General features: G+C 41.5%; 1 protein-coding gene across 5 annotated transcripts in view; it reads left to right on the top strand.

The window, feature by feature from the left end:
• The first annotated feature begins 110 nt into the window (after nucleotides 1-110).
• The window catches only part of rad17 (RAD17 checkpoint clamp loader component), a 64,468-nt gene continuing 38,410 nt past the window's right edge, over nucleotides 111-26,168 (top strand). The window contains exons 1-9 of one of the 5 annotated variants that reach the window (XM_085989734.1): nucleotides 111-202; nucleotides 2,598-2,726; nucleotides 3,927-4,043; nucleotides 10,611-10,892; nucleotides 14,035-14,118; nucleotides 18,730-18,892; nucleotides 21,667-21,803; nucleotides 22,105-22,157; nucleotides 24,935-25,060. In XM_085989734.1, the coding sequence (XP_085845860.1) occupies nucleotides 3,999-4,043; nucleotides 10,611-10,892; nucleotides 14,035-14,118; nucleotides 18,730-18,892; nucleotides 21,667-21,803; nucleotides 22,105-22,157; nucleotides 24,935-25,060 (890 nt within the window). In that variant the 5' untranslated portion in view covers nucleotides 111-202; nucleotides 2,598-2,726; nucleotides 3,927-3,998. The other 4 variants (XM_085989743.1, XM_085989757.1, XM_085989726.1 and 1 more) reach the window with 4 other exon arrangements.

Here is a 26,168-nt window from a genome sequence, read left to right on the forward strand (position 1 = left end):
TTTTTTAAATATCAACACGTTTAACCCAGTCCGATTTACGTTTGATCCGAATGGGAAACGACTCCTCAATTAACGGCGCCGCTCCACCAGCGACCAATCGCGGGCAATAGTGAGGACAACTGGAAGGCAACGTGACCCAGTGCCAGGGGCGGGGAGGCCCCTGTCGGTGTTTGTAAATCCGGGGAGAGAGTTAGAGAGAGCGGTAGGTGTGTGTGTGAGAGCTTGTGCCCCGGTTATCTTCGGTGAACGCCAAGGCTTCCTTCTTAAAACCCCCGGTCACACCAGTCTCCGCGCACTGGGCTCCTTCTGCTGAGAACATCCGCCACTCGGCCTGTGCGAAATCGGATTCTTGAGTGAGCAGACATTCCCTTCAGTTTAATGCAGGCGGAACAGTGTAGGGTTGAGATCAGCCGCTGTGTACTCCAGGCTCTAGCTCCTTCGACTTCCTTCAGCTGTCCACGCAGTTTGAAGTAGGCGGTGGACAATTTTGATGTTGCTTGTTTGCCCTACTTTTGTCAAGTTTCTACATCTTTGAAGCATTCCCCACTCGTGTCACTGTGTCTGTCCTTGAGCTATTGAAATCCTAATCCGTATCTCCACCACCTCAAGAATTGATTGTATGAAAGCTCTTTCTGTTGACCTGTTCCCTTCCACCTTTCACAAACTCGAGTTAGTCCAAAATTCTGCGGCGGAATCTTCTCTTGCATCTCACTCCCATGCTTGGCAAACTCCGCCCTCTCCCGTAGCAATTTAAAGGCCTGTGTCCTCATTTTCAAAACTCTCCACCTGTTTTTTCAGCTGCACGTCCCAGCCCTGTACACATTCTGCTCCTCTGGATTACTGCTTGTGCCCTGCTGTCTCCCGTCAACAATCAGTCTTTTTCAGTCTATATGTGCTTGCTCTTTGGAATTCTTTTCAAAACCACTTTGCCCTGTTGTTTCTCCCTTCACAAGTTTTGTTTAAAAACTTGCTTCTTTCACAGTGTTCAGTTCCCCTCCTTAAATATTTTTGAGTTCCTACTTGGTGGCTTCACCCCCTCCACCCCGCAGTAAAGTGATGCTGTTCTGAAGAAGGATTTCGACCTGAAACGTTAACTCTGTTTCTCTCCACGGATGTTGCCTGGCCTGTTGAGTTTTTCCAGCTTTTTCTGTTGTTATTTCAGATTTCCAGCATCCGCAGTATTTTGCTCTCCTATTATATAAATGTATGTGTTTATATATACACATAAAAATTATGTGTGCGTAAAACCTGTTTGTACTTTGAGATTCAGCAGTTTCATGTGGATGTATGGCATAGCTGTCACGAAACCAGGGACTTGCTGGGATTGAGATTTATCTGCTAAGAGTGACATCACAAACCCATTTGATCACATGGAACTGTTACTTTTTTAAGTGTGAGATGCATCAAAATAGATTACATTTCTGAACCTAACTGAGCAAGACAGACTGTAAATCAGTGAGAATTGGCAGGCACAGGGTGTAGTGGGAAGGGTATCTATAAATCTTTCTAAAATGTAAACTATTTGTAAATGAAAGGGTTTTATTGCCACTTCCTGTATGGAATTGTGATGCCAGCTTGCCATCAAATTGTTGTCTGGGAGATAATGATGCTCCTATGATCTCCAAATGTCCTATGGTCAGTTGCTGCAGATTTGAAATTGAGCTTACGTATCACATTTTGTGGTGTTTTTTTGCATTCTCTCCTGCATGTGTTTTGAAGGTTTCTGCTGGATTTCAGTCAAACTCCAGCTTTCAGCTTAGTAAAAGATGGCCACCTCAAGGTGCTTCTCCTGATATCAGATGTGGAGCTCTCAATGACTCTGTGCAGTTGATGATTTTGAGCTGCCTGAACTTATTTGAAACCTGCACCTTGCAATACTGAAAATTATAAGTAGACCGTGGTCTTCGGAGGAAAAACTGGATTTCGTAAACAATTTGCCTTTTATGTTTTTGCATTTCTGAAATGAAATATTTGCAGTATTTAAATCACTGAAAAGAATGGTAATTTTCAAAATATAAAAATTTTAGCTAATTTTAGTCTTTTATATACAAATAATCTTGGATTGTTATCCTGTGCCCAATTTATGGTTGCTAGCTAATTGTGGGTTTTTTGATCTGTGGCTTGCAATTTTCTTCCTGCATTTTCTTAAATAAAATACCAGAGCCTAAAATAAATCATTCAGTGTGACATGTAGTAATGCCTTGCTTTTCTCTCAGTATTCTAGGAAGCTTTATATTGTGATATTGAGCAGGAAATACTTTTATTTCAGGCAATTGTTAATAATTAAAAAGGGATAATATAGGGGAATAACCTGCAATAACATGCTACCTCCTTCTGTCATTCTCTTAATCCCTCTTGCTTGTAAAGCATTCAGTACCTACAAATGGTCTGATCCAAAGCTTCTGTGGGGATAGAGCTACATTGTATTTTCTTTTTCTCCAGAAAAACTCCTAAAGGGATAACATTTAGGTGTTAGTCCGTCCCTGATCTATGTAAAATATATTGACTTCCAGCTGACCTTTCTTCTAGTTTTTGAGTTGCTATCTCTTTGCTTCTCCATTCTGAAGCTTGTAACATGCTGTGATATCATTTCATAGGCAACAGCCAACCTCTGCTAAATGACCTGTGCTGAATGATCTGATCTCAACCAATACAATTGGCCTCCGTATCCCTGAGTTAGGAAGGGATTGGAGAAAGCAGCAAAAGTTTCTGTTCTGACGCCTGCTGTAAGTGTGCTATTCTTCATGTGTGATCATCTATAGTGATTATTAACCATCTATTTGTAGGGCATCATAACTGAGCCTGCACACTTTCAGTAGGGATCACTGGAAAGTGATCAGGAACAGAAATGATGGCTGATTTACCCCCCCCCCCCCCCCAACCCTGCCACTTTCCCTTTCCCCAGGTAAGGGACATTGGGGTCAATTGTAGTTCCCCCAATTGAGATAAAAATCACTTGGCATACATCAGCGATTGTTCTTACTGGCCTCAATACCACACTACACAATGGGATAGACTTTCCGCTATGGGCACCATCGGCGATTGCGGCGCAAATTGCCCCCAAGATTGCGGCAGTTTTGAAAAGTGTTTTCTTCTCTCTTTCTCTTTTCCCCCCCCCCCCCCCGAGTTTCTGCTCAAACTCATTTGCATATCGCCGAACGCAAAATCTGCCATTGACCAGCGCAATCGGGCAGCGTTTTTTAAAATAAATTTGCTTTTAAAAATATTCCTTGATGTATTTAAGAGTGGTAACTTGGTAAAGTTCGATTAATATAGCTGAAAATGGGTTTATCGCAAAGAATAAGCATTTTAAATCATTGTCAATCCACCACTTGTGAGTAACCTGATTTTAAATGACTGAAATGACTTTGAAAAAATATACAAAACTATTTTCAAATTAGATTGGGGTACAGTAGTCAGTTCCTTTCGTAAAATGTTTTTTAAAAATTCATTCAAAACCTTTCAAAATGTACTGATTAGTGTCTTTGCGCCCAAAAGACGCAGCTTAATTTTTGGAGCCTCCTCACAGCGCAATTAGCAGAAATTCCCAATGGTGATTAAGTCACTCTGGGGGTGTAGTCAGTTCTGTAGGCGAGGCCAGCTTCTAGGGCAATGTTTTTAAAACTAGCGCAAAAGATCGTGGAAACTCGAGTTGCGCTGTGTGCAATTTGCGTTTAAAATTCCGCAATCTCTTGCGCAGTTATGCTGATATCGGGGAATTGTGCCCAAAAAAAAGCTCAATCGAGCGGAAACTCCAGGCCGATGTGTTTACCCACTAAGCTAACTGTTTTACCAATGACTGGGCAAAAATAAAGACTTACCCCAAGGTGCCAATTTATTTTTTATGTAAATACAAAGTACTTCGTAACTACCAATAGAGGTAAATGATTTGAGGTAAAACTTGCCATTTTCTTTCCTTCCTGAAGCTGAACTTGTGAGAAGTGACGTTATTGTTGAAGGTGCAGAACGTAGCTCGCTTATGACTGTCGGCAGAGTTGATGATGTCAAAATCTTCTCTCAGCAGAAAGGTTGTTTCTGCTAAGGTAAATATATTTTACAATCAGTATTTTGGGATTATAGTTTGTGCATCATATCACAGTTACAGTACCTGGGTTGAGAACACAGGCTGTTCTCTTGTCTCTAATCTCTGTGGTCATGCAACTTGAATTTTTTTTAAATAGAGTAATTCAAGCTTCAATTATAGTAAATTATTTCACTTTCACATGAACTACTTTTATTTTTGATGCTCGGAACACTACATTTTTGACTCTGCTATTCAAGAGCTTCCTATTATGAATCATTTCTCTAACTTGCCACCACATGGAGTAGTTGAGGTGAATCGTATACATGCATTTAAGGGGAAGCTAGTTAAACATAAGGGAGAAAGGGATAGAAGGATATGCTGTTAGGGTTAGATGAAGTAGGGCGGGAGGCGGCTTGTGTGGAGCATAAACACCGGCACATTTGGCTGAATGGCATGTTTCTGTGCTGTAAAATCTATGTAACTTTGATAGTTCAGTAGGTAAATGTATCATGTGATGCTGAGCCAGAGAGAGCAGGAAGGCCTGGGTCCACTCACTGGTCTCAAGCAGAGCCTTAAGATCCCTGGGTTAGGGGGGGGGGCGGTGGGGACGGAAATTAGCCATCCTGTTTCTCAATGCTGTCCAGTGACCTCTGCTGGAAAATGGTCTTGTGTTGACACTGGATGAGGACAGCATTCGGCTCAGCTGTGATGCCCCTTAGTTAGCACTCACTGTCTACTTTTCTGATTGGCCAATCAGGATGACACTGGGTTGCCCCAGTGTCCTCGATCAAATCAAAAATTAATCTAACAAAAGTACTCCCTCTTTAAAGGGGCACAAACAATAAACACCCAAATCATAACTAAAACAAAGGAAACTTATCAAATTAAATCATAATACTATTTTCACTGTTGATTATGCACTCTAGCCCCTCCAGTGCCCACCGGTCGTGAAAGGCCTCAAACGTACCGGTGGACACCACCTGCTCCTTCTCCAGTGACACCCGGGCGTGGACATAGCAGCAGAAGAGAGGTGGGCAGCCGGAGCGAACAATCCCATTGGCCATGTCTATCCCAGACCAGTTGATGGCCACCTTGGCCACGCCCAGGAGCACACCCACTAGGCAGTCCTCCAACTTGCCTGGCCCCCTCTGCACCAGGTGACAAAAGATCAGGAGCGTGGGACTGAGTTGCAGCCAGAAATTGAGGAGCAGTCCCTTCAAATAAAAAAAATAATGGCTCACACTCCATGTCCAGACTTACAAATAAGGAATTTCCATATGGGAGGGGTACCAGACAGCCGCCGAACCATACCCCAGTACGTGTAAAGATTTTTGGGAGCAGAGGGTAAATTAGAGAGAAATGAGAAAAAGTTAACTCTCTGCTTTGCATGCTGAATTGTTTTTTTCATTATTCCCAGTGTTAAAAGTAAATATTAGACTGTATATTTTGAAATTGATGATTTTGGGATGCAGTTTCCATTTTCTAACACAAAAAACTGATTTAATATTCTTCATGTTGATATTATTTGTCTTTTTAGCCCAGGAAAAGAAATTTAATGTAAATAAACTTTTATCATAGTGGCGAGGCTGTATTTAGTGAATGGTATTATTGCAGATTGGGCCATCCACATAAGGGCGTGCTATTTAACACCATTACCATCTATTAATGAGTTACATTTCTCTGAGATAGTGTTCTTGATTCAGGCTGAGAGAGATGCTTATTTTTCTTCATCGGGCCTATCTAGAATAAATTTTGCATTTCTGTGACACTAACTTAAAAGATGTTTTCAATAAATAAGTTGTAAAACTGCACACACTGATTAAATACCCATGCTGTAAAATTTAATTACCAGAAGTCAAGTAAAAATAAACCTTCCAGCTTCTAAGTATCCTGCAATTTAAAGGTTTAAGACTACTGTATGAACATAGGAACAGGAGTAGACCATTTATCCCCTCGGGCCAGTTCTGCCATTCACTGAGATCATGGCTGATCGGTGATCTAACTCGATATGTCCACCTTTGCCCCATATCCCTTAATACCTTGGGTTAACAAAAACCTATCAATCTCAGATTTAAAATGAACAATTCACCGAGCATCAATTGCCATTTGCGGAAGAGAGTTCCAAACTTCTACCACCCTTTGCGTGTAGAAGTTTGGAACTTCACTCCTGAAAGGTCTGGCTCTAATTTTTAGACTATGCCCCCCCCTCGTCCTAGACTCGCCATCCAGCAGAAATAGTTTCTCGCTATCTACCCTATCTGTTCCCCATAATATCCTGAAAACTTTGATCAAATCAGCCCTTAACCTTCTAATTTCCAGGGAATACAAACCTAATTTGTGTAATCTCTCTTTGTAATTTAACCCTTGAAGTCCAGGTATCATTCTAGTAAACCTACGCTGCACTCCCTCCAAGGCTAATATATCCTTCCTAAGGTGTGCTGCCCAGAACTGCTCACAGTGCTCCAGGTGTGGTCTAACCAGGGTTTTGTATAGCTGCAGCATAAATTCTATCCCCTTGTATTCTAGTCCTCTAAATATCAAGGCCAGCAGTCCATTAGCCTTTTTGATTATCATTTCTGTACCTCTCCATGACATTTTAATGATCTATGTACATGGGAACCCCCCTTCCCCCCCCAGGTCTCTTTGGGCCTCCACTATGTCTAGCTTTTCAGCATTTAGAAAGTACTCTGTTCTATCCCTTTTAGGTTCAAAGTGGATGATCTCACTCACACTTGCCTACATTAGAAACATAGAAAACATAGAAAAATAGGAGCAGGATTAGGCCATTCGGCCCTTTGAACCTGCTCCGCCATTCAATATGATCATGGCTGATCCTCTATCTCAATACCATATTCCCGCTCTCTCCCCATACCCCTTGATGCCTTTTGTGTCTAGAAATCATCCTAGGGTACTTAAGGAAGTGGCCCTAGAAATAGCAGATGCATTGCTGATCATCTTCCAACATTCAGTGGAATCTGGAACAGTACCCATGGATTGGAGGGTAGCTAATGTTACCCCACTATTCAAAAAAGGTGGTAGAGAGAAAACAGGGAATTACAGACCGGTAAGCCTGACATCGGTAGTGGGGAAAATGCTAGAGTCCATTATAAAAGATGTAATAGCAGAGCACTTGGAAAACAGTGACAGAATCGGACAAAGTCAACATGGATTTACAAAGGGCAAATCGTGCTTGACTAATCTACTGGAATTTTTTGAGGATGTAACTGGTAAAATAGATAAGGAAGAACCAATGGATGTGGTATATTTGGACTTTCAGAAGGCTTTCGATAAGGTCCCGCATAAGAGATTAGCGTGTAAAGTTAAGGCACATGGGATTGGGGGCAAGGTATTGACTTGGATAGAGAACTGGTTGGCAGACAGAAAGCAAAGAGTTGGAATAAACGGGTCTTTTTCCGAGTGGCAGGCAGTGACTAGTGGGGTACCGCAGGGATCGGTCCTTGGACCCCAGCTAGTCACAATATATATTAATGATCTAGACAAAGGAACTAAATGTAATATCTCCAAATTTGCAGACGACACAAAGCTGGGTGGGCGTGTGTGCTGTGAGGAGGATGCCGAGAAACTCCAGGATGATTTGGACAGGTTGGGTGATTGGGCAGAAGCATGGCAGATGCAATATAACGTGGATAAATGCGAGGTTATCCACTTTGGTGGCAAAAACAGGAAGGCAGATTATTATCTGAATGGCAATAGATTGGGAGAAGGGGAAGTGCAACGAGACCTGGGTGTCCTTGTGCACCAGTCGCTGAAGGTAAGCATGCAGGTGCAGCAGGCGGTTAAGAAGGCAAATGGTATGTTGGCCTTCGTAGCGAGAGGGTTTGAGTACAGGAACAAGGATGTCTTGCTGCAGTTGTACAGGGCCTTGGTGAGACCACACCTTGAGTACTGTGTGCAGTTTTGGTCACCTTATCTGAGGAAGGATGTTCTTGCCATGGAGGGAGTGCAGCGAAGATTCACCAGGCTGATACCTGGGATGGCAGGAATGACGTATGAGGAGAGATTGGGTCGATTAGGCTTATATTCACCAGAGTTTAGAAGAATGAGAGGGGATCTCATTGAAACTTATAAAATTCTAACAGGACTAGACAGACTAGATGCTGGAAGGATGTTCCCGATGGTCGGGGAGTCCAGAACCAGGGGCCACAGTCTAAGGATAAGGGGTAGGCCATTTAGGACAGAAATGAGGAGGAATTTCTTCACCCAGAGAGTGGTGAACCTGTGGAATTCTCTACCACAGAAGGCAGTAGAGGCCAATTCATTAAATATATTCAAGAAGGAGTTGGATATATTTCTCAAGGCTAAAGGGATCAAGGGGTATGGGGAGAAAGCAGGGACCGGGTACTGAATTTGGATGATCAGCCATGATCGCATTGAATGGCGGAGCAGGCTCGAGGGGCCGAATGGCCTACTCCTGCTCCTATCTTCTATGTTTCTATGTTTATCTCCTTAAATATATTCACTGACTTGGCCTCCACAGCCTTCTGAATTCCACAGGTTCACCACCCTCTGAGTGAAGAAATTTCTTCTCATCTCAGTCCTAAATGTTCTACCCTGTATCCTGAGACTGACCCCTCGTTCTAGACCGCCCCCCCCCCCCCCCCCGCCAAAGCCAGGGGAAGCAGCCTCCCTGCATCCAGTTTGTCTAGCTCGGTCAGAATTTTATATGTTTCAATGAGATCCCCTCTCATTCTTCTAAACTCTAGTGAATACAGGCCTAGTCGACCCAATCTCTCCTCATACGACAGTCCTGCCATCCCAGGAATCAGTCTGGTGAACCTTTGCTGCACTCACTCTATGGCAAGTATATCCTTTCTTGGGTAAGGAGACCAAAACTGCACTCCAGGTGTGGTCTCACCAAGGCCCTGTACAACTGTAGCAAGACATCCTTGCTCCTGTACTCAAATCCTCTTGCAATGAAGGCCAACATACCATTTGCCTTCCTAACTGCTTGTTGCACCTGCATGTTTGCTTTCAGTGACTGGTGTACAAGGACACCCAGGTCCCTTTGTACATCAGCATTTCCCAATCTATCACCATTTAAATAATACTCTACCTTTCTGTTTTTCCTACCGAAGTGGATAACTTCACATTTATCCACGTTATACTGCATCTGCCATGTGTTTGCCCACTCACTCAACTTGTCTAAATTGCTTTGAAGCCTCTTTGCATCCTCCTCACAACTCACAATCCCACCTAGTTTCATGTCATCAGCAAACTTGGAAATATTACATTTGGTTCCCTCATCCAAATCATTGATATATATTGTGAATAGCTGGGGCCCAAGCACTGATCCCTGCGGTACCCCACTAGTCACCGCCTGCCACCCCAAAAAAGACCCATTTATTCCTACTCTTTCTTTCCTGTCTGTTAACCAATTTTCAATCCATGCCAGTATATTACCCCCAATCCTATGTGCTTTAATTTTGCACACTAACCTCTTATGTGGGACTTTATCAAAGGCCTTCTGAAAATCCAAGTACACTACATCCACTGGTTCTCCCTTATCTATTCTACCAGTTACATCCTCAAAAAACTCCAGTAGGTTTGTCAAACATAAGTCCATGTTGACTTTGTCTAATCCTGTTGATATTTTCTAAGTGTCCTGTTATCATATCCTTTATAATAGACTCTAGCATTTTCCCTACTACTGATGTTAGGCTAACCGATCTGTTGTTTGCTGTTTTCTCTCTCCTCATTTTCCACAGTTTTGCCCATTCACTTAATCTATTAATATTTTTTTGTAATTTTATGCTTCCATCTATACTGCTTACAATGCCACCTATCTTTTTGTCATCGGCAAACTTGGATATGTGGCTTTCTATCCCATCATCTGTCGTTAATAAATACAGTGAATAGTTGAGGCCCCAACACAGATCCTTGTGGGAAACCACTAGTCACATCCTGCCAATTTGAGTACCTACCCATTATCCCTACTTTCTGTCTCCTGCTGCTCAGCCAATTTCCTAACCAGGTCAATAATTTGCCTTCAATTCCATGACTTTCAACTTTAGCTGACAGTCTCTTATGAGGGATTTTATCAGATGTCTTCTGGAGGTCCATATAAATAACATCCATAGACATTCTCCTGTCCACTACTTTAATCACCTCTTCAAAAAATTCAATCAGGTTCGTCAGGCATGACCTACCCTTTACAAATCCATGCTGGCTCTCACCGATCAACTGAAAATTTCTAGGTGTTCAGTCACTCTATCCTTAATTATAGACTCTAGTAATTTCCCGACAACAGCTGTTAGGCTAACCAGTCTATAATTAAATAGCGGAGTGACATGCACAATTTTTCCAATCTGAAGGAACAATTCCCGAATTGAGAAAACGTTGGAAGATTATACTGTACTTGATATCACCATAAGCAGGAAGCTTTACTTTTGGAACCATGATATATGTATAGTTTAAGCAAAAAATAAACTAATTACATAATGCAGTGAAAATGTAGTATGTAAACCCAACATAATTCCAACTGGTAGTAACAATCTTGCTCTCGAGGTCTGTGTGTGATAAATGCATAGTAAATGACTTTTTCTCACTTCTAAAATTGTTATTTTAGGTGACAAACTGGGTGAATCCATCTTTTGATGGTATCAGCAACTCTACCATACCAGTGACTTCCGACAGAAAACCATCTGGCCATTCAGGGTCAAGTGGTGGAGTTCAGAAGATTCTTTGGACAGAAAGAGACAAAACATTGCCGCCCTCAACCTTAAACAGTACAAAGAGCCGAAAAAGGACAAAGATATCTGAAGTGGAACAGATTCTAGATCGCTGCAGACAATACTCGGCTTCAAATCCCAATGAACCCTGGGTGGATGAATATAGACCTCAGACACAGGTACGAGTGTGATATGTAATAACCTCTATGATCTGTTCCTTTGAAGTGCAGGTGTCTAGATTTTGGAAACAGATTTCCATGCTTTCTTTCTATGGTTGCTTCTTCTGGTACTATGTCATAAATGCTTAGTTTTACAGCCCATGCACATAGGTGTAAGATGCTGTTACAAGTTTCAGGTCTGCTTCAGATATTCTCGGGGCTAATGGTACCAGTCTCTCCCTTAAGAGAAGATACGTCCATCACAAACAAGAGTTTACGTTCGCTTCCCAATACCTAGACATATAGCAACATAACCCAAGGCGGGCGGGGGAGGGGGCTGCGGTGTAGTAACAATGAGACCCCCTTGTTACATGAATTGGACATTGTGATCCTCGCACAAGCCCTCACTTGCGCTTGTCAAATTTTGTTTGATAATGCTCCTATGAAGTGCCTTAGGATATTTTACTACATTAAAGGTGCTATATAAATGCAAGTTGTCACTTAGATCTGTCAAAAGTATGAATGGGGATCACTCAAAAAACACACTAAAACATTGAATAATTTTTTTTTATCACATATTTAAAATTTGTTAAAATTACATTAAATTAAATATTAACAATTAATTTATTGAAAAAAAATAATTGAAGTTTTTTACAGGGCTAAAAATAAACTTTTTGGAAGTATTTTTAAATTATAAATGAGTGAATATTTTTTTACTTTTTTAAACTCTTATGCTGGTAAAAGCAGGCCTTATGCCTGCTTTTACCAGGCGTAAGATTTCTAAGAGCTTTCAGCGGGCGGAGGTTCTGCAGAAAGCGGAACTCTCCACCCGCAAAGACCCTTCTCAAGGGCAGGCTTCGCATGCCTGAAACCGGCACTTGCGAGGCCCCTACGGGTGCATACACACCCGTGGGGGGCAGAAAATACAGGCCAATAAATTCCCTGTTGTCCAAGTTTGTTGTGGGTAACCATTTTAGTGGCTGCATGTTACCTCTCGAGTGAGCTGATTAATGTTAGTCTCCACTTTGTTCGGCACATGTTTGTGAACTCACTTTAACTTAAAACCACACTTTAGTGTAAATCATATCCAAATCCTTTCCGTGGAAAAATTATTTTAAAATTCCAAAACACAACAGATATAAATGTAATGTGTTTTTTTTTTCAAACTAGGGTATGAATTATTCTTGTTTTCCACCTCAATGTTCTCAATCGCATAGTTCCTGCTGGCAAATGATTTGTTCTTAGACCTTTCCGGTCTTCTCACCAGTCAGTGACTAGGAGGCATCTGATGCAGCCTAGCAACAACTCTCCCTCCAAGTTTCAGCAGCAAGACTGCAACTGACATCTCAGAGAGGGGGTAATTAAAAGTGTGTCCTTTCACTCCTTGTTGGCACCACCATGCAGCTCTTATAGGAAACAGGTTAATTACTATTTTCTCTCATCTTTGCTGATGCTCATTTGTAAATGAATCAATTTTAATGCCTCCTTATTTGCAAACTATTTGAAACATTCCACTATTCATGATGTCATTTTTGAACTGTTAATTTTAAATACAGGAAGTGCTTCTAAATTCTGGGATCATATGCCTGGAGTTCAGGAATATAAGATTAGCAAGCATCAGGCAAGAAGATTAGAAGGAATTTGTTTTCCCTACGGAGTGAAAGCTATGCAGAATAGTCTCCCAATTCAAACTCTATTATAAACAACAGTTTTTTATAAAGTCAAATGAGGAACTGATTAGGAACAGGTCTGAAGGTTATAAAGATAATTACAGACAGAAATTTGGATCATGATGCTTCCAGAGCTGCCAGGACATAGAAATGTCATGGTAACTGGTCGGGATAAATCATGTAGAATGCTGAATTAGATAGGAAAGGTATTCTAGAGCTTTGATTGATTTACCTTTGGGGAAGAATGAAGGGGAAAAACTTTGACCCTTTCTCAGAAGCTTGAGTGGATTTGGTGGCAGTGTCTGTGATTGCATGGTCTGTGGGAGGCACTGGTTTGATTTGGCCAATTGGCCTTTTGTCACTCTATGTTCTTATGTTAAATAAAGAAAGACTTCAATTTATATAGCACCTTTCATGACCTCAGGACATCCCAAAGTGCTTTACAGCCAAGTACTTTTGAAGTGTATTCACTGCTGTAATATAGGAAACGCGGCAGCCAATTTATGCACAGCAAGGTTCCACAAACAGCAATGTGGTAATGACCAGATAATCTGTTTTTAGTGATGTTTGTTGATGGATAAATATTGGCCAGGACATCGGCGAGATGTCCCCTGCTCCTCTTCGAATAGTGCTGTCCACCTGAGAGGGCAGATGGGGCCTCAGTTTGTCTCATCCAAAAGACGGCACCTCTGACAGTGCAGCACTCCCTGACTACTGCACTAGAGTGTCGGCCTAGATTTTGTGCTCAAGTCTCTGGAGTGGGACTTGAACCCACAACTTTCTGACTCCGAAGTGAGAGTATTACCAACTGAGCCACGACTGACGCCTCAAATGTTTGTCCTGCTGTCTGTTTCGAGGGTTTATATCCCAGATCTGTGTATAAATGGAAAGTACGATTTCAAATGCTCAAAGCAGTGCATTGCACTAGAATGTTCAAATTGTTCAAAATGATTTGTAAATTTGTACATAGTCAGTACTTGAGGTTCTTTATAAAAGTCTACAATCTTCACAATCCAGTCTAGTCAACGTCTTGGCGTTGCATCAGTCAGAACCCTGTCATTGCTACACTAAGTGTAAATAAGGGAACTTATTCGGAGAATCTGGTTTGTATTTGATTTGATCATAGCAGAAACTTCCTGACCTGGAAGTTCCTGCTGATTCCTTTTCCAGGTTGCTACATTTTTGGTTAAATCATTTTTTACACTGATACTGATGTTTTGTAAAATCACTGAAAAATGAACACCTGAAATACAAATAGACTTTAATCTATTTCTTTTTGCACCTCAATTTTACAACTCATATGTTATTCATTACCCTATACTGCTAAGGTATCTAATACCACATCACAAGGTAACTTTTGTCTTTGAGTGGCCTAATGCATAATTTGATGTTTGTCATGTATATTACTAAATAAAAAAGCTGCAGGTCCCTTTTGAATATATTATGATGGTGTTTCTCTTAATATTGTCATCTTGTGTTCTCTCCTGTTTCAGAGTGAACTTGCAGTTCACAAGAAGAAAATTGAAGAGGTTGACAATTGGCTAAAAACCCATACAGTAGAGGGATACCACCACAAGGTGAGTCACTGCACTGGTTTTTCTTTCATTTTCTTGTGATCTTCATTGAATTTTTAACTTAACGCTAGAATATGGTTCAGAATATGAATATAATTTCTCTCCTCTCCTGCTCTGGAGGAGATGACTGAGGCTGGTGACTTGTCCTGAGAAATGTGCTGAAAATCACAGGATATTTACAGGTAAAATTGCACTCCCAGAAAGCCAGATCCAAATATGGCTGAATGACAGCCCACCCCTCTCCTCTGGCTCCAAGTGTCAGCTTTGCTCAACGGTAACACACTTGCCTCTGAGTCAGAAGGTTGTGGTGTCATTCCTCACTCAGAACTTGAGAACATAATCTTGGCTAAAAAGTCTGGTGCTGAGGGAGTGCTTGTGGCAGTATTTGAAGAAGAGCAGGGGAGTTCTCCCAGTGTATTGGCCAATATTTATCTTTCAATCAGGATGACCATTTATTTAATTGTTGTGTGTGGTACCTTGCTGTGTCCAAATTGACTGCCATGTTTGTCTACAAAACACGAGTAACTATACTTCAAAAATAATTAATTGGTTGTGAAGTACTTTGGGATGTCCTGAAGCTACTACAGATATGCAAGTTTCTTTTTTCTTTCCACTATATTACATTTTCAAATGGTTATCTGCCCTACCTGACTTAAGTATTCCGTACTGCTGTTTCCTCCCACCGGAATCCAACTTTAGTCCTGGTTTCCGATGCGCGCTCCCTCCTGAATTTACTCCAAGTAGTGTGTTTTTAAACATCATGCTACTTCTGGATAACATCACTAATTACTATGGCATATTATGCTGTGATAAACCTCAGCAATGACTCATTCTGGGGCATTGTTTTACAGGAGTTGTAACCCTCCTGTTGCTCACCCAACTGGCCTTCCGTCATGTGTGAGCTTTAGCAGGAAGAGTTGACTAGCTGTTTCACCACTGGAAGCAGCACAGCTGAACCCAGTTTCTCTGTATTAACCTAGCAAATCCCTTTATCATTTTAAACACCTCAATTAGATCACCCCTCAACCTTCTAAACTCAAATGAGTACAAGCCAAAATTTATACAACCTGTGCTCATAATTTAACCCTTTAAGCCCTGATATAATTCTGGTGAATCGGCACTGTACCCTTCCAAGGCCAATCTATCTTTCCTGAGATTTGGTGCCCAAGACTAAATGCAGTACTCCAGATGGAGTTGGAGTACCCCAGGGCTTTGTAAAACTGAAGCCTCACTTTTGAATTCCAACCCCATTGAGATAAAGGCCAACATTCCATTAACCTTTTTGATTATTTTTTGTACCCGTGCGCTCACTTTTAGTGATTTGTGTGCATGATTACCGAAACTCCTTTGCTGCTCCACAGCTCCTGGTCTCTCGCCATTAAGAAAATTTCTGATTTATCTTTCTCCGATCCAAAGTGGATGGCCTTACACTTCCAGTAATGCCAACCCCACCATCTCGTAAATCATGAGACAGATTCTTAAAAGTCATAAGATTTGGTAAGAAATCATGAGTTGCTATTCTTTTCGAACATAAACCAATGTAGATTGACAGTTGGTTTATAAACCTCATTGGTGGCTTTATTTAATCTCTAATGTGCCACAGCTCTTCACAAAAACTATATTACTGCATCTGAAAATGCTTTGCAAAAAACTTTTTTTTAAAAATCCTACCTTTTATTACCACGTTGCTATGTTAGTGGGGGGTTACTCTTGAGGTTCGGGTGGATGACTTTTCAGTATCCGGTAAGTGCAAAATTATTGTATTCTAAACAATAACTAAGCTTTTGTAATGCCTGGTTTTTCAAAGACTCAGCGAGGTGTGTGACAGTGCTAATGATATTGATGTGGGATCTGACCGTGGGTGATACTTGGGCTCAGGCCACTGTGGGCTGCCCCTGGAGTGACAGCCATAGTTCTGCTCCGCAGCACACTGTCTGCCCAATAGTCTGTTTACCATTCCCATCACAGCCTGTGCCGTCTTCAATGAGCAAAATAATACTATGTAAGATGCTCACTGACCTGCTGCGCATGCTCAGTATTTCTTCAGCGCTTCAGACCACGTGCTCCGAAGCTGCAGAATAAGTTCGGCAAAACCGCCAAGGAATTCTTGAAACAGTCCAACGTGGTGAGCTCCCAGTTGTTATAGTTATGTATTTCTACCATTTTTGATTCGTATTCCCGACGTGTGCAGTGTTTCCTTTCATCTTTGAACGAGTGCAAGTTCTCACTCGCATCATCTCATTCCTGATAATGCCTTTGACCCTTGAAGCACTTTCCACGCTCTTTCATTTGCATGATTTGAATTGAAGTGCTATGGGAAAGTAGCCCACCATTCTGAAGACAGCTGAATATGAATATTCTGGTATCTCTGCCACACACTTTATAATTAATACTCACCATAACAGCTACATAATATATGCCTTGATAAGTCACTGGCTTCCCTTGTGCTTTTAGATATAACAAAGCATTTTCCCTATTATGACTTTCACATTCCAGAGCGAAATGCATTTTTTTTGCTCTCAGTTTTTCTATTTTGATTTTATAGTTTATGAAACTAACCTGAAACGACACAATTCCACAGGAAAGTTAATGCGAAGACTGGGGCAAGCTATACACCTCGAATCAGGTTGGATGGCAAAAGCACTACCAGGGCCAGCTCAGCCCGCCACCCTGGGTCCTCCAGAGACTGCTCGGGATTTAGTGGATGGGCCCCACGTTAATACTTGTGCATCATTTGAACTATCATATTCAGTAACACTCCAGAGGTTAGAATCAGCTGAGAATCTCAGGACGCCGAGTGAGATGGCCTGAGCGAGATGGCCTGAGCATGAATTAAACGAAAAGCCCCGGTAATTAGGTAGCGTAGCAGCCACCACCGGCCTGATAGACCCTGGGCCTAGGCTCCCACGATCCCCAAATCTGCCGCTTTTTTCTGACAGCAACTCCACACCCTGAGCGCCGCCATCTTGCCAGCCCCCAAGGACGCCGAGCCACCCGCCGCGCATAAAATACCAGACATTTGATAGAGGGGAGCTGCTCCCTACAAATCCCCGAGGATAACAGCAAAGAGAGCCGTTACCGAAGGTTCCAATCTCTGCACATGCTTCCAAGGTGCGTTCCAGTCTCCGTGGCCAATGCTGAGCAGCGCACTGACCAATCGAAGTACTGCTGTGCTGTTGAACTCCCATCCAGCATCATTCTCCAAGGAAAACGCGAGATTGTGAATTGGGTTAGAGTTTAATTAAAAATCGAGAGTTGGCATTACTGCGCTTCCCCACATTGATTTCCGTCTGCCATAGTTTTGACTACTCACTTAATCTGTCTATGTCCCTTTGTAGCTTCTTGTTCCCATTCACACAACTTACTGTGCCTCCTAACTTCGTGTCATCTGCAAACTTGGATATACAACTCTCTTTTTCATCATCCAAGTCATTAATATATAGTGAAAAGCTAATGTCCCTGTGCAGATACCTGGTGAACAGCACTTGTCACATCCTGCCAATCAGAGAACAAGCCCTTTATCCTTACTGTCTGTCTCCTACTTACAACCAATTATCAACCCATGTCACAGGTTACATCCAATTTCATACACGCTATTAATCTCTTGAACGGAACCTTATCAAGTGCTTTCTGGATGTCCGTATAGACAACATCCATACAAACTCCCCTATCCACCATTCTTGTGACCATCTCTAAAACTAGATTAGTCAGATATGTGACCATTCTTTAAGTAAATCTTGTATTCTAGGATAAATACGCCACTGTTAATTGTATGCATAAATTAGTTACTGTTGATGACTGCAAGTCACATGGATGTTATAAGCCTATGTGTAGTGAGTGCATTTAAAAAGAACATTTTCCTTTCAATGGTTGTGCTTAATATCACTATCTGACTCTGTAACTTTATTCGCTCCATTCCACCGCAAACCAGTTCCCACAATGTTATCAACATTCACTCTTTAAAAAGAAGTGTTTACAAAAAAGTAAGATTGAGAAGTATATATTCCCTTTTTTTTTGTCAATTTTGTTCCCTCCTTAATATCAGGACACTGAGGCCAATTGTAGTGTCCTTACCACCATCCTGGCTGAGACCAGCCAGCTCTACACACAATCTTGAGACTTACCTAGTCTTTGTGGCTCAGGTACTCGCTGCCTAACCAGTTGAGCCATTGGGGAGCTTGGGAAACAAATTACAGTAAACTCTTTCTTAGCTGGCACCTACGGGACCAGGATGATGCCGGTTGATGAAAAATTCTGGATAACAGAGAGATGGGCTATTTTTAACACAAAAATAAAAACCACTGACTAACTCGGCCACCGCGGGAGACTCTGACTTGGCAAAATGATTGCTGGATTAATTCGGCAAGATTACCGGTTATCTATTTTGCCGGTTATTGAAGAATTCCGGATGATTAAGTGCCATTTAAACAAAAGTTTACTGTAATCACAACTATTTTTAACTTTTAAAAGGAGTACCTGGCAATCCTCCTTGCAATACAGTGTATTGTTTGGTTGCTGTCTTATTTGGATGTTGAAATGTAATAGCAATAGAGTTTTGTAAATTTTTGTGCTACTTAAATCTTAGTTGAATCTACCTATATTTTTATATCAAAGGTCGGTTCCATCTTACTACTAACGGGTGCTGCGGGCACTGGTAAGACTGCTACAATACAGGTTCTTGTAAAGGAGCTGGGAATTCAGCTACTCGAATGGACAAACCCTTTATCACAGAATAAATTTAAAAACCATGATGAATTTCAAGACTGCTTTAATACTGGTAAGAGAAGATTTTGGTAGAATGTGAAGAAATTTGAACAATGTTGGATACCTCATTCATCCTATCCTGACCACACTAGTGTTGAATGCTATTGCTTCATCCTGATTTAGTTTGTTAGTGGCAGCGACAGTCGCAATGGATTCAAGCTGTAAATGGGATAGGTGGAAGATTTTGTTTTACAATCTGAAAGCACACCATATATTCTGGAGTAAAGAAACATGTTTTTTTCCCCGTGTTATCATGCAGTTTATATAATTATAATAATAAAGAAGAAAGGATTTTATTCTGGTGAGATTCCGTCAGAACATTGTTCATCTTCTCAACCTCCAATTTTCTCCACTCCTTGCCCGAGTGCCGATTTCCTGCTGGGATATGGCTCCACAGGCGCTGTCTGCCCTTCAATATCTTGACCAAGTGGGCATTCTTCATTTGTGTATGTGGAGTGGGATGGGGCAGGGGCCTCTCAGCTGGATCTGATACCTTTATTACCGAATGTCCATATAAGCACAGCCTCTTACAGGGGACCCTGGCTGGTTTTTCTTCTTCTTCATTTCTTTCATTAGTTCAGAGATACTGATCCAATTGTAGCACCACAACCACAGTGCAGGCTCTCAGCCAACTCAGCTCAGACCAAAGATTGAAACTGGAACTTTTCTTTTGGTCTGTTTAACTTCGTTCTTCTACCAAAGGCAGAGGGTGATGGTCGAAGGTTATTTTTGTGACTGGAAGCCTGTGTCCAGTGGGGTACCGCAGGGATCGGTGCTGGGTCCCTTGCTGTTTGTGGTCTACATTAATGATTTGGATGTGAACGTAAAAGGTATGATCAGTAAGTTCGCAGATGACACGAAAATTGGTGGGGTGATAAATAGCGAGGAGGGTAGCCTCAGTCTGCAGGACGATATAGATGGGTTGGTCAGATGGGCGGAACAGTGGCTAATGGAATTTAACCCTGAAAAGTGTGAGGTGATGCATTTTGGAGGGACTAACAAGGCAAGGGAATACACAATGAATGGTAAGACCCTAGGAAAGACAGAGGATCAGAGGGACCTTGCTGTGCATGTACATAGATCCCTGAAGGCAGCAGAACAGGTGGCTAAGGTGGTTAAAAAGGCATATGGATACTTGCCTTCATTAGCCGAGGCATAGAATATAAGAGCAGGGAGGTTATGATGGAGCTGTACAAAACGCTGGTTAGGCCACAGCTGGAATACTGTGTGCAGTTCTGGTCGCCACACTATAGGAAGGATGTAATTGCTTTGGAGAGGGTGCAGAGGAGATTCACCAGGATGTTACCTGGGCTGGAGCGTTTCAGCTATGAAGAAAGACTGGACAGGCTGGGGTTGTTTTCCTTGGAGCAGAGAAGGCTGAGGGGGGACCTGATTGAGGAGTACAAAATTATGAGGGGCATAGATAGGGTAGATAGAAAGGAACTTTTTCCCCTTAGTAGAGGGGTCAATAACAAGAGGGCATAGATTCAAGGTAAGGGGCAGGAGGTTTAGAGGGGATTTGAGAAAGAACTTCTTCACCCAGAGGGTGGTTGGAATCTGGAACTCGCTGCCTGAAAGGGCGGTAGAGGCAGGAACCCTCACAACATTCAAGAAGCATTTAGATGAGCACTTGAAACGCCATAGCATACAAGGCTACGGACCAAATGCTGGAAAATGGGATTAGAATAGACGGGGCTTGATGGCCGGTGCCGACACGATGGGCCGAAGGGCCTCTTTCTGTGCTGTATAACTCTGACTCTATGACTCTAACTGAGGGAAACATTTTTTTTAAACAAATGAATCCTTAAACAATGCTGTGGTTAGTCATTTACGTGCAAGATTACATCACACCATAGGTTCTAAATTCATAGTTTATGTACAAAATGGAAGTGTGTAGTCTATTGCAACTAGTTCATATCCCATTTTAGATTAGTTCATTTGATCATAAATGTATTATTGGTCCATTGTTCATGGCACTTTTCAACAAAAAATATGAAGTCAGCAGAGGAAGTTGACAACTATAAGTAGAGACCAGATGCCAAGGAACTGTGAACTGTTTCAACTTGCCAATCGACTTCCTAACATTTAATTTTGCTTAATCGTTATTTTGAAAATGGTTTTGTTTCCTTCGGCAATCCATGATCCTCAATTGGCAGTTGATGTGACCATTTGACCTATACAGAGATCACCAATGTTTGATGTGCTTGAGCAGTGAGAAAGGTTACACACCCCTCCCTTATCCCCATTTTTTTTTTTTTTTTTTAAAAAGAAGGATTGTCTAAGATTGTGATGCTCACCCCCTGGAGCCAGGCTGAGGATAGTAATGATCATATTTGGGAACTAACTTTGGTCCTAATTTCAGTTTCAAATGGAGCAATTGGGCAGAATTCCTAAAAGGTTTGTTTCTATCTCTTGTAGAGCAGATTTATTTGTTTCAGTTTCTCACACCCTATCTTTTATGTTTGCATAAGTCTTTTTTAATATTGCTCCTACTTATTGGACAAATTTGTTTTCTTCCCCTTTTTGGCTTCCTCCTGAAGACATGCCAGTTCAGGTGTCAAAGCTGGAAAAGAGCCCTTCAGCTGACATACCATGAAGTCATTAGTAATTTAGAAATTCAGTGCTACCTTTAGTGTTTTGCTGCTCAATCACCCAGCCAACATAAAGATCTCAGATGCCACTGTGTAGAATGACATACATCCTTTACTTTAATATATGTAAACTTTACTGACTATGTGAACTCAGTTTTCTCCAATCTATGTAAATATATCCTTTAATTTACTTCAGAGTCAAGTTTTCAGGTATACGCCAGCAAATCGCAGTCTGTTCTATTTCAAGAATTTTTATTACGAGCCAACAAATACAAAAAACTCCAGATGCTGGGAGATACTCTGGAGACAGACAAGAAAGTGATCCTTGTGGAAGTGAGTACAATCTTTTTGAACTCCTTTACTTTTTAATTGCGAGAAGAGTTAACCCTTGGAGCAATGGCTTTTGAAGTACACAAGATCATTTTTGTACTTGATTTTTAAAAATTGAAAAGCATGTTCTGTACTCAGTTAAAATAGTAATTGTATAGTAGGGACAGGCAACCATCTTTCAGTATTCTAGAATACCAAAATATTGATCACTCAATACCATTTACAATGGACATCAGAGCTTTCTGTTCATTTAGATAAAACTAAATATGCTGTTATATTGATTACTCTCATTCTTGCTTCATAGGATATTCCTAATCAGTTTTATAGAGAACCTTCAAGCATGCATGATATCTTACGGTAAGTTTTCAAAAGTAATTATTTATCACTGAAAAGAAATACAATTTCTAGAATAAACTGATCCATTTAGAGTTTTCTGACCAGCCTTTTCTATAAGTACTAAGCAGTTGGTATAGAATTGCCATTCGGACAGCATTAATTTATAGAAATGAAAAACACGAGGGGTCATTTTCTTACTGCGTACTCCTGGCAAGGCAGTCAACTGGGAGTGCCAAGTCAGAAACTTCCTCTAGCCGCCTACCAATACTGACTCTTTACCGTGTGCTAATTTATTTTTAAAAATACATTAAAACTTTGAATAACTTCAAAGCAATTGTTATTAGGTACTGGTTGTCCAACTCACCCAAATAAACAAAAGGCTGCATCACTATGAAAAATACTGCAGCTAACATAACATTAAACACAACAATTTTCACTGGCCTCTTTTCCATCTACTAAAGAACAAAACAGATCTCTGAAGCAGCTTTGTTGTGGCTGCTTCCATAGTTCAGATCTTTCTCCAGCAGTTTGTCTCTAAGTCTTTCCACCATCCATGTCTCTCAGCAGAGTTTCCCTTCATCGTCTCTCATGATCTAGATTTCTCGATGGCTGTTTCCTTCCAGCTGCTCACGCAGTCCAGGCCTGAAACACATCTGTATCCCTCCAACTCCTCACCGGGTTCAACACTCTGTGCCCTTTCTGCCAAATCTTGCCTGGTAGTGTTAATCTTGCCTTCAGCTTCTATAGGTCTATTGCAGGTTCAAACTAGTTTTCCCATGCAGGCGGTGGACTGCTCCCTTTGATGGCCTGAACTCAGGGACATGACAAACTGAACAAGGACAACATCTGGAATTGCTCCAACACAACCCATTTCCCAGAAGACAACAGATCATAATTTACTGTGTGAAAAATGTATAAATGGAAAATACAGCAAACTAAATTGGAATTAGACCAGGAAGTGTTGGCTAGAATCCTTAGCTGCTAGCCCAAAACTAACCAACTACGCAGTGAGTGGGTCAACTGATTTGCATAATTATTCATAGTTACTTGCGTGGCTTTACCTTGTGCAGGGAGCTAGCCTAATTTGGGGGTCCGAGGAGCTGAAATGGCAAAATCGCATTTTAGTTGAAATGTAAATAGATATGACCATTTAAAGGTAAATGGACATAATGGGGGACAAAAATTACTGCAACTTTTAGAACGGCTGAAAATGTGCTTCAGCTTTTTGGAAGACTTTGTTAAGGCTGAAGATGGAAAAGCATTGGGGGGTGGCGGCAGGGGAGATGCAGATCAGTGCCAAGCAAAAATTAAATGAAAGAAAACCTCATGCAGAGGCGTGAAACAAAATTGGTGGGCAAGTGATAGAGCAGTGCAGCATCGGAGTTGCTAATGCCAAATCCATGTTTGAGTGATGGAGTATTTCTTTTGACTTTGGCTTACATGACTGATGAAGCGGAGATGCTGCTGCATGGTAGCTGTGAGGAAGGTTGCGCTTTCTGGCACTCGAGGGTATCCTTTCCAGAGGCAGCACGGTGGCATAGTGGTTAGCACTGTTGCCTCACAGCGCCAGGGACCTGGGTTCGAATCCGGCCTCGGGCGACTGTCTGTGTGGAGTTTGCACATTCTCCCCGTGTTTGCGTGGGTTTCCTCCGGGTGCTCCGGTTTCCTCCCACAGTCCAAAGATGTGCGGGTTAGGTTGATTGGCTATGATAAAAAATTGACCCTTCGTGTTAGGGGGATTAAATACGTGGAGTTACGGGGATAGGGGTGGGATATGTGTTGGTGTAGGGGTTACGGGGATCGGGTGGGATATGTGTCGGTGCAGGCTCGATGGGCTGAAATGGCCTCTATCTGCACTGTGGGGTTTCTGTGATTCTGTGATTACACCATGCCTGGCAGGAGCTTGTGGCCTGACTCTATGCTATATTCATTATCTGCAAGTTCTGTGAACAGATGCAGGAAACTGTGGCTTATTTTAAAGAATCTGGCAAGCTAAGACTACCCAACAGTACAATGTATCATGTTGATAGCCCAAGTTGTGTTGCTAACAACCTGTTTTACATTTACTACTCGCCTACGCTAAGCCCGTAAACAAACTTAGAAACTTTCATTTCATCTCGTGCATACCTATATATCAGAAGGGCACACATTCAAGATGCAGTGTACAAGTGCCACACATATTTTCCAAGGAGATCCCACCTCAAATTATTATAACGCAACATAGCTGAATGATACATAATCACTTACTTCCCTGCAAGTTGGGTACATGTCCGCTATTGTGTATGTTCTCCTTTTAATTTGCAGCAATTTAAGTTTACTTTTCTACTGATACAATAAAATTACACGTATCCTGGGCGCAACCCTGACCAGGAGAAAAGCTTCCCTATTGAACTGTAGTTGGTGAAAACAAGGCTGTAAAGCCATTGAGTAGTTCATGTAACCAAAACCATACGAGTGAATCTCATGTACATTTTACAACCTTAAAGTAAAAGTCATGTTTATATTTTATTTCCATTTAATTTGATGACAATGGTCTTGAAAGTTTCTGAGTTCCTTAATATAGTATATGACTGACTATAGAATCATAGCATAGTACAACGTAGAAGGAAGCCATTTGGCCCATCGGGTCTGCGCCGCCATACTGGAAATAACATTGTATCATAAGCATTTTGATGGTAAATGTGTAATGCTCATGTATTGGAAGAAGTGTATTAAAATGTGTGTGTTTTCTTTGAGTTGATATATATATTAAATTAAAGCATAGAAAGAAAAGTTAAGCACTTTATACGTTTTAATAGGAAGTTTGTGCAGACGGCAAGATGTCCACTGGTGTTCATAGTTTCTGACAGTGTTAGTGGAGACAGCAGCCACCGGTTACTCTTCCCTAAAGACATCCAGGAGGAATTGGGAATCTTTAATATCAGGCAAGTACTAATTCTATAGAGTTGCTAATGCCAAATCCATGTTTGGGTGATGGGAGTATTTCTTTTGACTTTGCCTTACATAAATTTTCTTGATCTTAATGTTTTTAAAACAGTAAAAATAATACTTTTCAGAACCTTTTAAATAAGCGTGTTGTGATCTGGAGGTAAATTAATTTCTGGATTATTTTATATCTATTTTAAATCTCATTGTTCATGGGAAATATTGGCAATTTTTAAAAAACGTGATATTTAACAACATAACATAAGAAATAGGAGCAGGAATAGGCCACTTGGCCCTTCGAGCCTGCTCCACCATTCAATAAGATCATGGCTGATCTAGGACTCAAAGCCACTTCCCAGCCCGCTCCCCATAACCCTTCACTCCCTTATCTTGCAAAGATGTGTCTATCTCCACTTTAAATGTATTTAATGACCCACAGCTCTCTGGGGCAGAGAATTCCACAAATTTACGACCCTCTGAGAGAAGAAGTTCCTCCTCATCTCAGTTCTGAGACTGTGCCCCCGAGTTCTAGATTTCCCCATGAGGGGAAACATCCCCTCAGTATCTTATGTTTTGATAAGATCACCTCTCATTCTTCTAAATTCCAATGAGTATAGGCCCAGCCTGCTCAACCTTTCCTCATAAGTCAAACCTCTCATCTCTGGAATTAACCTAGTGAATCATCTCTGAACTGCCTCCAATGCAAGTATATCCTTCCTTAAATAAGGAGACCAAAACTGTACGCAGTACTCAAGGTGTGGTCTCACCAATACCTTGTACAGTTGTAGCAGGACTTCCCTGCTTTTATACTCCAATCCCCTTGAAATAAAGGCCAACATTCCATTTGCCTTTGCAAAATACTGATGATGCTGGAAATCTGAAATAACAACAGAAAATGCTGGAAATACTCAGCAGGCCAGGCAGCATCCATGGAGAGAGAAACAGAGTTAACGTTTCAGGTCTGGGACCCTTCATCAGAACTGGAAAAAGCTGGTGGAGATGTAACAGATATTAAGCAGGTGCAGAGACGGGGGGGGGGGGGGGGGTTAGGAGGGGGAGGAAGGAATTGAAAGAACATCCTGTACTTTTGTAAGAGGCAGGAAAGAT

This window comes from Somniosus microcephalus, chromosome 1 (genome assembly GCF_052327205.1).
Source record: "Somniosus microcephalus isolate GS21.2 chromosome 1, FLI_Smic_1.0, whole genome shotgun sequence".
Lineage (NCBI taxonomy): Eukaryota > Metazoa > Chordata > Chondrichthyes > Squaliformes > Somniosidae > Somniosus > Somniosus microcephalus.